This window comes from Gymnodraco acuticeps, unplaced genomic scaffold, assembly GCF_902827175.1.
Source record: "Gymnodraco acuticeps unplaced genomic scaffold, fGymAcu1.1, whole genome shotgun sequence".
In the NCBI taxonomy this organism is placed as follows: Eukaryota; Metazoa; Chordata; class Actinopteri; order Perciformes; family Bathydraconidae; genus Gymnodraco; species Gymnodraco acuticeps.
In genome coordinates this window covers 150,112-162,171 of record NW_022992037.1, presented here as the reverse complement: position 1 = coordinate 162,171, position 12,060 = coordinate 150,112, and the positions used below count along the sequence as shown (strand labels likewise).

General features: G+C 43.4%; 1 protein-coding gene across 1 annotated transcript in view; it reads right to left on the bottom strand.

Moving 5' to 3' along the window:
- Window positions 1–12,060, bottom strand: part of LOC117536702 (phosphatidylinositol 4-phosphate 5-kinase type-1 beta-like) — a 43,460-nt gene that overhangs the window by 3,942 nt on the left and 27,458 nt on the right. Inside the window, 8 exon segments of the mRNA XM_034201679.1 lie at window positions 13–136; window positions 1,432–1,590; window positions 2,538–2,622; window positions 2,734–2,782; window positions 3,490–3,573; window positions 4,004–4,132; window positions 4,134–4,207; window positions 11,028–11,327. Of these exon segments, the coding sequence (XP_034057570.1) occupies window positions 13–136; window positions 1,432–1,590; window positions 2,538–2,622; window positions 2,734–2,782; window positions 3,490–3,573; window positions 4,004–4,132; window positions 4,134–4,207; window positions 11,028–11,327 (1,004 nt within the window).

Here is a 12,060-nt window from a genome sequence, read left to right as displayed (position 1 = left end):
TAGACACTGTACCTCTCGGTCTTGTTGTCCACGCTGACAAAGATGGAGGAGGTGGAGATGGTCCCCATGGAGGAGCCCTCGTAGAAGGACGGGTTGGCGGGGACCAGATCGGGGCGCAGGTACGAGCCAAACACAGCTGAGAAGAAAAACACATCGATTTCATTAGGGTACAAAAAGTGTACACATACCTACATTTTCCATCCTGTATTTGAGTTTGACCCCTGATGCCTCGTCAACATCTTTTATACTCCATCCCTCCATTTTAGATTTCCTTAAGTTTCTTTTGGTCTCCAAACTCAGCTGAAAAGAGACTAAGACTGACTTTTGAAAGCTCTCATATCAACATACAACTTTTTGTACTATCCATGATGACCAGTAAACTGAACTTTTCTTTGTAAATATGTCTACTTCTCCTTATTTTGAGTATATACATAGACCAACCGACATCCACTGCCATATATTTTTACATGTTTCCAAAAACGCCCCATTAAACAATCAGTATGATCAATACAGCATTTTATAGTTGTTGACATCTACCAGAGGAAATTCTTGTATGTCCTTTGTGCTTTCCATTGTAGAGAGTTTAGCCTAATGACGGAGACAACGCAGCACATGAGGACCTGATTTCAGTTAATTGATTAAATGGTTCCAATAAAACTGACATATATTGCTAAAAACAACCTCATGCTCCAGTAAAACAGAATATCTCTGCCCTCTTTTGAGACTGATTTGGTAACCGTAAAAAAAAGAGAGAGTCAGGAAGTGTAAAAATATAGCTTTATAGTGTGTTGCGTCACAGGTGGAGTCATTGGAGGGGGAGCGCTCGGTTGTAAAGAAGAACGGCTCGTGACCCGGTGACTCCCCTTTCCGCTCCACACCCTTGTTTCTTCCGGTGTTGTGTTGGATAACACTCCCACATCACAACAAACACAAAGGTCAGACGATGTCGCTGCCACACCTTTTCTCCAACATCTGATTTCTATATATTTTCTAACTGGGGGGTAAGGAACTCTTTTCATTTCTAAAGACACACAATTCTGTCTCTGATTGGCTGCATTTGGCCTGCCTCCGTTTCCTTTCCATTAATGCCACACACTATATCAAACAGTGATGGCTGCCCACTGGGACAGCACTCAGAGGACAACATTTTTATGGCGGAATTCAAGTGGCTGTTTATGGCCTCATGTGTGGTGCTCTAATAAGCCATAAAAACTAGAAAATGACTCACGTTGAAATGGCAGATTAGGAGGCAGAGAAGAGAGGGACATGGTGAAGATAACGGTAAAACTGCACAGGCCTACAATCGTTCTGAGTTTCAAACGAGCTCTTGAATCATTCAGGCTGTCTTTTTAGCATCCCTAAATGTTCTCAGATACAGTATATAGTATAAGTTGTCACAGAGTGAGGTGGTCCTTGTTGTGTTTTGTCTACCTTGTCCTTCCAGACTGGCCAGGCTGCAGGCGCCCCCCAGCCGCTCCCTCCTGTCCTCCTCGTTCCTCTCATCTGCCTGCGATGAAAGGATCTCCTGCGAGGACGACTTTAGAGCCGGGATGGACGTACGAGTTCTCTTTGAAGGGGAGAATCGAAGCGCTGCAGAGCAAAAACGTAGCAAGTGAGTGGAAAGACAAGAAAAGAGAGAGAGTGATGAAGGTTCAGAGAAGCATAAAAAGAGGAGACGAGGACGATTATACCGATTGAAGCAATGTTCAAACGCAATGAAACTCCAATGCCATGCCTCCTAAAATAAGCAGTCCAGTTATTAAATTGTTAAAATGCAAAATGATGATTGGACAAGTGTCCCCTTAGCCATCCTTATTCTGCCTAACAAGAAGAGCATGAAATGAAATCCTTTCCTGTCATCTCCCTCTGACGGGACTTGGCGGCGCTTAATAGCACGGCTAAATCCCCAAATCTTTGCCTCAGCCATGTTCATTCACACAGGGGGGTCTCGCAGGGTTGCATAACATTGATATTACATTAGATGTTGATGTGAAGTTCCACAACTACATCCTGGCTCTACCTACAGCCATGCCCAGTACTCAGGGAATTAACTTCAAGAAGATAATTGACCTTTTTGTATCCACCTCATTGGGTTTTGTAACCTTTGTAAATGCCAGACAACAAACTCAATCTGTTTTTAATCTCCTAGCAGCATGTTTGCCAACACAGACCCAACATGATGTTCCTAATAAAATGAAGTTATTCTCTAATGAAATCCAAGCTGACATTTCTACACATATTAGGCCTCAAATGCTTGTACAAAAGAAACACAATAACAGGAAAGAAAAGAAAATCCTCTGTCTGATCAGGCAGACAATACAAGGAAACACTACTCACTATTTACCTTAAGTGAATTTCCACTAATCTAATGATGTAACAGTGACACACAACTGCTCAGCAATAGAAAATAAAAACTGGCTTCATATTAACTCTTCTTATCAGGCCAGGATTTCCTACTTCCCACTGCTGCCCCTTCTGTTTTTACATGCGGGCAGCTTTCCCTCCCATGTGTGACGACGATGAACCTGCAGACTTACGCTGAGTCTTCCTGAAGACCCGTGTGCTCATGAACTTGAGGAAGCGGCTGGCATAAAACCCGGGCCGGTGCACCGAGACGGAGTCCTGAGGACAGGCAGAGAAAAAGCTTTCATCAGAAGGCCGGGAGTAGTATGTGACCAAATAAAAGGCTCATTCATGAAAGCACTGGAGTCAGATTTGAGCATATCGACTTACGCCATCGTACACCAGGGCTTTCCACGAGTGCTCCAACTTTTTAATGAACCTGGGGAGAAACAAAACAAGAACAAGCCTTGTCACAAAAAATGTATCCGCTTACCCAACAACTTCCTCTTTATGCTTGATCAAACCTGAGTCTATTCCCCCTAGGCACAATGCAAACTCAGGTCATTTTTTTTAGCGTTAAAGCAGAAAATACATCAAAATTTGAACTTATGTAACGTTGTCTCTGAAACAGGCTTCCAGAGGACACAAATTTGGTCTATTCATCTTTCCTCCCTGATTTATTTGATGCTGTCCACAAGTTTGAGAAGCCGATGAGCCAAAAAGCTTCCTCCTGGGTCACTCAAGGCTTTTGCTCTCAGGAAGGAAAAAGAAAATCAATGTGTAAATAAAGAAGACTTATAGACCGCTGTGTCCATTTCAATCGTGTCGGATAGAGAAAAGGTCCTTTTAGGAGTGCGGTAAAGTGGCTATCCATCAATGCAGGGTAATAATTCACCATTAAGAGGTCTGGTAGTAGGGCAATCGAAGCAGTTACTCTAAGGAGTATGGCAGCATGGCATCACCCTCAGTCAGTCTTTAACTATTCATTCCCATTCATTGTCCCATCTGTATTGGCTATTGTTAAGACATTTGACTATTTCTGCAGATTAGTCAGATCTAAATGGATTAAATGTCAAAATCATTAAAAGCACTAGTATTGGGAACGAAAGACAGCAGCAGGTTATATAACCTCATAACGATCATTACCTGTATGACTGCAGAATATCTATGATGCCCAGGAAGATGAACAATTTTTCTTCTTTGTGTGTTTTGGCAGGGATGCCACCCATCCTAAAACAGAGAACAAACACACCCGCAGTCAGATAAAAGCTACTGTTCTTCTTCTTCTTCAGTGCTTGAACTACTGCACAAATGTTTGTAGAAGAGAGGCACTTACAGTATTTACATTTGTGTGTATCGCTGTAAATACGCAGAACAGTGGCTGTGTTTGTATTTGTGTAGCTATGGTTATATGAGAGGCTGACTGCGTGTTCACTGTCTGAGTGCCCTTTGCGAGGTATGAGCACGGTTGTATAACTCACTCCATGAGAAAAAAGGTGGAGATTAAAAGAGAGACAGAGTGTGTATGCCCAGATATGTGTGTGTGTGTGTGTGTGTGTGTGTGTGTGTGTGTGTGTGTGTGTGTGTGTGTGTGTGTGTGTGTGTGTGTGTGTGTGTGTGTGTGTGTGTGTGTGTGTTTTCCCCAGCTGAGTCCACTCACGTGTCGTCTGTGGTGAGGGCTTCAGCAGCCTTGCCGTCTCCCTGGATGGACTCCATGGCGGTGGAGTAGAGCACCCTCTGACCCACAGGCCTCCTCCCGTCTCCCCCCGCCTGGCCCGGCTCCCCCCCCCTCCCTCTGGCTCTGGTCCAGGACGTGCACCCCCAGCAGCAGACTGTAGTCCATGATCTTAAAGCTCTCCAGCACCTACAGCAGGGGCGTCAAACTCATTTTTAGTTCAGGGGCCACATAAAGCCAAATGGGCAAAAAGTGGGCCGGACCAGTAAAATCATAAAAACCCTATAAATAACGACAACTCCAAATTGTTCTCTTTGTTTTAGTGCAAAAAGTACATTCTAGAATGTTCACATTTAATGAACTATCTTTTTGCAAAACATTATGAACAACCTGATATTTTGAAGTGCAATTTGAACAATATTATGCCTCAGTTTATCATTTACACATCTTACAAATCACAGTGTATCTACAAAGACACAAAAAATGTAGTCACCGGTATCTGGAACTGAACAATATATTATTTTACTTTATGATCAAAACCAACGGTCAAGATTTAGAAATGACTTTACATTCATTTCCACATATGTGTAGTAATCCTGACCATCTGAACTGACAGACCACCAACAAACTAAGGTGGGAACTACAGTGTTAAGGAAGGTTAAGTTATCCCCCTGCCTTGTACATATATAAAATGTATACAAAATACATACAAGTTGTGAAAATTGCAGTTTATGTCTTCTCTGTAATGTGTACACTTTACAAACTCATCCCTTATGTTTGACACCCCTGACCTCGAGCAAGTAACAAGACATGGAGTTGTTACAACAAGTGTCCTTGGATAATGAATGGCACAAGCCGGATTGTAAATAACGGATATTTGACAACTTTCTATCAACTACCAAAACATTTTATAACCCCCAACACTTCAGTGCCTCAAAGGCTTGAGCTAGCAGAAGGAAATCTCAGTTCGAACCAGTTTGAGCTGAATAAACAAGGTGTTTCTCCACAGCGAGCCAAGTGTTACACATTGACCTTCAGGAGCCTTTCCCCCAGTTTCCCAGAGAGTCTGTGACTTCATGTCTCCTAGAGCTCGAGGGAAGCAGAGAGAGAGAGAGAGAGAGAGAGAGAGAGAGAGAGAAGACAGAGGAGAGACACGAGAGGAGGAGAGAGAGAAGGAACGAGAGAGAGGAGAGAGAGAGAGAGGGGAGAGAGAGGAGAGAGAGAGAGAGGAGGAGGAGAGAGAGATGAGAGAGAGAGAGAGAGAGAGAGAGAGAGAGAGAGAGAGAGAGAGTTTGATCTGGGAAAAGGATAAGAGACTGCCAAGTAGCCAGGCTTATGTTATGTTTACTGGTTTATGTGGCAGAGAAAGAGAAAATGAGTTATCAGAGAGAGAGAGACGTGAAATGTATTTACTTTAGAGAATACACTTTCTAATCGATAGAATTCATTATCAGAAATCAGTCTGTCTCAACAGCTTAATGTGGGTTTGTTTATGTGATGCAAAGCCACAGAGAGTAGAGGGGTTAGGGAAGGCTTGTTAAGAATCTGCCAACATTGCAGTATAGTGACTAAGGAAGTATCATTGCCAACTATTTTGATAATTGGTCTGTGTATTTTTCAAGAAACAAAGTCTGAATTGTCAGATTCCAGCTCCTTAAATGTCTCTATGAGTGTAAACTGAATACTAATGACCTGTGGACAAAACAAGACTTGTGAGGATGAAACTGATTCAAGACAGTTTCACTATTTTCTGATATTTTATAGACCAAACAACTAATCGATTAATTGTGAAACAAATCATGCCTATCCATAAATAGCACATTCTTAAGCCTAATAGGATTAGAAGCTATAAAACTTGTGATATAATCAAAGGAAGCTGTGACCCAGAAGTCGGAGAAAACTGGCCCTTTTTTTTTTTTGGATGAACATGAGATCAATAGTGTTTTGAAGTTGACCTACAACTGCCTCTTATCCTCCCCTAGATAATCCATCTCCAATGCATGGTAGATATTATTAGTTGTAGTTTTAAACACAGTTTTTATCTGTCACACATGGTGGTGTATAAAAGTCATAGTCACGGACATTCAAATACACAGACACAAAATAGACTTAATGACCGAGTCAAACAAACACTGGGGCTTTTGTCTGAGCTTTGCATTTACCATATCAACAATTTGCATCCTTTCACTCGAACTCCCCCGGCCTATTCAAACAGCATCCATTTTGAATAGAGCCACACACACCATGCTGCCTACAGAAGGCCATCGCTGCGTCCTGGCCCCGGCTTTCCCAGGCAAACAATCAAATCGTCACAGCTGAAAGAAAACAGCTGCATTTCTGTGGTTGTTTGTGCAAAAGATTTTCTACGGATATTCTGCTTATATCTACAGGCACGGGGAAAACGTCAGCAGTAAGTTGGTGGAGTAACACTTCTGCTTCTTAGAGGCCGAGTCTGCCCTCTGCTCTCCTCCACAGCTTCTCACAGTTAATTGGAAAGGCTAATCCTCACTTTGTCACAGCATCCCCTGATCTTCAACATATCTCGGATGTTTCTCAGTATAGTCCACCCCGAAGCACTTCTCCACCCATATATCACTGTGGTAGTAGTGCTTACTCGTGTGCCCCACTTTGCAACGACACTAATTCACAGCAAGCTCTCCAAGATCTAAGTGTGACTGCTGGAAAGACAAAACCCAGAGCCTCTATTACTCCTTTTTGAATCCAGTTACAATCACACGAATGTTCCTGCCATTATATGCATCTACTATTAATTAAAACAACCTGGCAGTGACACATCATATTAGATTACGGACATGTTGTATTTACTGGAATGATAACAATCGATGATAACATCTCCATATTGTGCTCTCAGTAAACATGATGTTCCCCTGGTTTTGACTTGTAAATATCTTTAGGTTTTTCTTACTCTTCTCTGACAGCAAAATGAAAATAATCAACTTTTAACTATCAGTGAAAAAAAACAAGAAATGTGAACACATAACCATGGTCACTGGGAATTCATCTATGCAGTTGTTCACTATTGGCAGATTTTATAGCCCAATAAATAGTTTCACCAATAGGCAAAACAATCAGTAACATTCATCCATAATGACAATAACTACTAGTTGAAGACCTGTGTATTTACCAGGAGTTTTCCATGTGTATAAATGTGGTTAAGGATCCTGTTGACACCTCCCTGACTTCTGAGTGCAAGGTCATGGCCTTGGTTTCTCCGCAGCTGAGAGTGAGAGAAGCTATTGTTGTCACAGGATCCCATGGAGGAGCAGAGGGCGAGCCATACAGTAAACGGTTGTTTATGATTGTCTACACTTGCTGCTATGCAACTCATTATTGTCCAAGAATGCATGCTTTCATTGTCCGATCATTAGTTCTGCACTTGTTCATGCATGTAAGCTCTTATTTCACAAATGATCAAACAGAATTTAAAAGGTACACGGATTTCTTTTTTGCGTTGTCCCCAACATGATGAGATCTCAACAGCTTGACATTTTCATAGCATCACTTTCATCCTTATGTCTGTCTCGGCAAATCACACACGCACAGCCTGCATGACAACAGTGTACACACACACACACACACACACACACACACACACACACACACACACACACACACACACACACACACACACACACACACACACACACACACACACACACACACACACACACACACACACACACACACACACACACACACACACACACACACACACACCACACACACACACACACATACCGTCTGAGACACACACACACACACCATCTCCCTCTCTCTCTCTCTGTGCAGCAGAAAAGTCCAACATGAATTATTAATGCCTCTTGTTGTTTTGGCATTTGGAGAGTATCAGGGGAGCTGCAGGGCAATGGAGAGGGTAGATTTCAAAGAAAATGTACCCTGTGTTTCCGTAACAGTGTACCACATTGCAGAAATATCATATTCCTTCAAACACAACATGCTCATCCTCCTCTTCGTCGCATCGCTTTCTGCTTCAACTCAACTCTGACCTCCCACGTTCCTATGGAAGAAAAATCCCAACCCTGATCGCTGGAAAAATAGCTAAAATGTGTTTTTCGGAGGCTTCACCACATGAACTTTTATCGGACAACAATCCCCTATCACTTCCTCATTTCCCCCCCCCCCCCCACGCCCCTGTTGCTCAGCCTCTGCGCCCCCCCCCCCCTCCTGCGTTGAGGTCCGCAGCCTCTCCTGGGGTGACGGGGTCAGCTGCTTACTCATGGAAATGGAAAAAGCGATTCTGCTTAGAGGGCACTTTGCTTCCCGCTTCGGAGGCGAGCGCAGGAAGCCATGACAATAATAAACTGTACAGCTGCTGCTTCACAGTCTCGCTTACATACATACATACAGACATACATACAGACATACACAGGCACAGCTCAACATATACTTACAAATACACAAGCAATATGGCCTGTACATGCAAACATAGTGGTAAACAGTGCACCCCTGGGGTAGGATTGGGCTAAGCTTGAATGTGAGTGTGCTGTAAGGTTAAGGAAGCACTGACTTAGCAAGAAGGGAGGATGTCATTCTGGCTGCAATGTGCTAAAGAAAACATTTAAAAGAAAATAGAGGACATCCACAAAGTCAGCATGTTGGTTAATGATGATGGGAAGGACCATAACCTGAGGAGGGCACTTTAAGATTCCTCTGCATTACTGCTAATCTCTCTCCAACCCGAAATCACAAGACCTGCCTGTGACCGAGATACTGTTTGACTTAAAGGGTGGGAAAGCAACAGTTGTATGCACCTGTTCACACACCTTTCCTGGAAGGATACTTTCTTTTCCCGAAAGAGAAACTCTAAACCACAAACCACACGCAGAACCAGAAAATGTCCTTCTAATGAAAGTCATGTCTTTACATGAGCAGTGATAAATTCTCTTCTCGGTTACACACAGAAGAGGAAAGAGAAGAGTGCTCTGTTGACTAACAAGCTAAACTAAATATACCCGCTGCATCTCACTGTTCATTACCGCTAACTTTGTTCCATGTGACATCAATCCCTGTTCAGCGATAAAACCATATGCCTGTCCTATACACTTAACATTTTAACTTTTGAGATGAGGCTGTTATCCATCCATCTTCTCCCGCTTATCCGTGGTCGGGTAGCAGTTCCAGCAGAGAGCCCCAAACTTTCTTTTCCCTGGCCACATCAACCAGCTCTGACTGGGGGGATCCCAAGGCGCTCCCAGGCCAGCGAAGAGATATAATCCCTCCACCTGGTCCTAGGTCTACCCCTCGGTCTCTTCCCAGCTGGACGTGCCTGGAACACCTCCCTAGGGAGGCGCCCAGGTGGCATCCTAACTAGGTGCCCGAACCACCTCAACTGGCTCCTTTCGACGCGAAGGAGGAGCGGCTCAACTCCGAGTCCCTCCCTGATGACCGAACTTCTCACCTTATCCCTAAGGGAGACACCAGCCACCCTGCGGAGAAAACCCATCTCGGCCGCTTGTATCCGCGATCTCGTTCTTTCGGTCATGACCCTTCATGACCATAGGTGAGGGTAGGAACGAAAATGGCCCGGTAGACAGAGAGCTTTATAACTGCTGTTATAATGGAAGTAATTGCAGTTACTGTATGTCAAGCAGAACAAATGGGATTACAACAAGGGGGGTCTTAAACCCCATCATTAACCCATCACTATGATGGTAAAAAACATTAAATCAGTGTCTGGAAGTCACACTGTCATCACCAATAAAGCTATCCCAAGAGACTCTGAGGAAGCCATCCTAAAAAAGGACAGTTTGACAAGCCAAGGCCGTATGTTAATCAATCCATATGTGGATTTATTTTAAATGATAACACAACATTGGTTTAGGAGCAAACGCGTATCATTGTTGTTATTCAAGAGGCAGAGGACAATCAAATCAGCAATTCAGCTCTTCTGTTGTGGTTCTTTTTTCTTTTGCCTACAATTGTGGTTGCAAACAAAAAAACATGGTCCTATAGTCTTCACTACTAGGCTGTTTTCACATGCAATTCATCTTACACTGATGCAATGGACAAAAAATGAAGTCTTGGCAACACATTTTGTATGCTCTCTATTTTCAGGCTTCTGAATGCAAATCACACACACCACATCTCCTGTTAAACTCCAGCTATTCTTCACCAGCAGGCATGTTCCTGGCCTCTGCGTTAAAATCAGGGGAAAATGCAAGCCTTTAGATTGGAGGACTATCTTTGGATAGAGCTCCGAGCTACCAGGATCATGTCTTAAACACATTCAGTGTTTGGAGAGCTGTCATGTAATGAAACATCGCAGCGCAGATACAGGAGAACAGAGCCCAGGGCAAAGAGAGCTTAGACTGAACACACAGTGGTGGAAACACACTGCAGTCCCTCTGAAAAACACATGGAAAATTCTTATTTTCAAAACATTTTGTCCCATCCAAGCCACATGCACACTGTCCTCAACTAGTATACAATGTAAAACATTTAAAGAGCTGCTCGTGTTTCAGCTTCCATAATCTGTCCCAAGAATGAGAGGTCAATAACATCCCTTTAACAGCTATGTGGCTCCACTACAGTCAATTAAATACCCAAGTTACAACTTAGCCTCTCTAAACTACATCAGATATGACTCATATCAGACTTAATGTCCACACAGCTCAAAGTGTTTCAGCAGAGTAATGAAAACATAAAAACCTAACATGCCATTATATAATGTGTTATGCCATTATATAATGTGTTTTTACTGTATTTATTCTTAAAATGTCTTTTAATTTATTTTGTAAAGCACTTTGAATTGTCGCGTGCTGAAAGGTGCTGTATAAATAAACTTGCCTTGCCTAACAGGAAAGACCTTTTGAATGAAAGTATTCAGATAATTAAATTATCTGATCTTAGACTTTCTTGTTTAGTCTTTTATGGAAAAATAGGGACCTTCCTGTTTTGGTATGACTTTGCTATTTTAAAGCAGGTCTAATAAACACAGAGAGACAGTCATGAGCAGAAACTCTCCTACCCGACAGTCTCTCTGCAGGGTCTTCATCAGGTTGGTGTAGGTCTCTGGGTCAAAGTAAAGCCCTTCTTCGTGCATGTCCTGGAAGTCCAGGTCTTTGTAGGTCGGACAGGACTTCTCTCTCTCTTTCCTGGACGCTCGCCTCTTGTAGGTGGAGCCCTTCAGGTCGTATTTATAGTGCATTTTGACGGAGCGCGGCAGCATGTTGTTCATCACCACCAGCCGGATGTTTATGCCTCCAGACTGGATGCAGTACAGTCCGTAGAACTTGGGCAGCAGCGTGCGCGGATTCTGGTTCAAGTTCTGCGAAGGAAATAAAGACAGAGTTTGTATTACAATCATGTTTAACTGCATTTGTTTTACTCATTACATAACTGTGAAGGTAAAGCCAATATTAGATGCATCATTATTGTTTAGATATCGGGATATGAGACAAGTAATATCTTACATTTTGGATCACAATATGTCTCAGTGTCTTTTTTTAAAGGTCCCATGGTTACCCGTCCCCTTGTGTGTCATGTCGTTTTTTCTGCATGTAAACGGTCTGCAAAGTCACAAACCCTCAAAGTACACCCTGTAGCGAGTAAAACTCTAACACAGAAAAGAGCTGTCTATGCTGCCCCAGAACGCCTCGTTGGAGTTTTTCTTTTTCTTCTTCCGGGTCATAGTGACGTAACGCCGACCAAATGGACTATTCCGCGGAGCTCCGCACACACACTCACTCAGCCTTATCTTTTCTTAGCCGCGGATCTCCGCACACACACACACACACTCAGCCCTCAGGCTGAGCTCCCCGGTGTCTCGCTGTCTCGCAGACCTCACGCAGCAACCAGGAAACGACACCAGTAATCCAGCTCACACTGTCCGCTCCTCAAGCTTCAAAGGGCGGAGCAGCGAGCCCCGCAACGTCCCGCCAACACGGCACCCAGACCCCACGCAGCATTCTCATCTGTTTGTCATTGCTGGTGTCATTTCCTGGTTGCCAACAAACGCCATTGTAACACATAATCACTGATGTCCAGCTGTAACGGTGGTG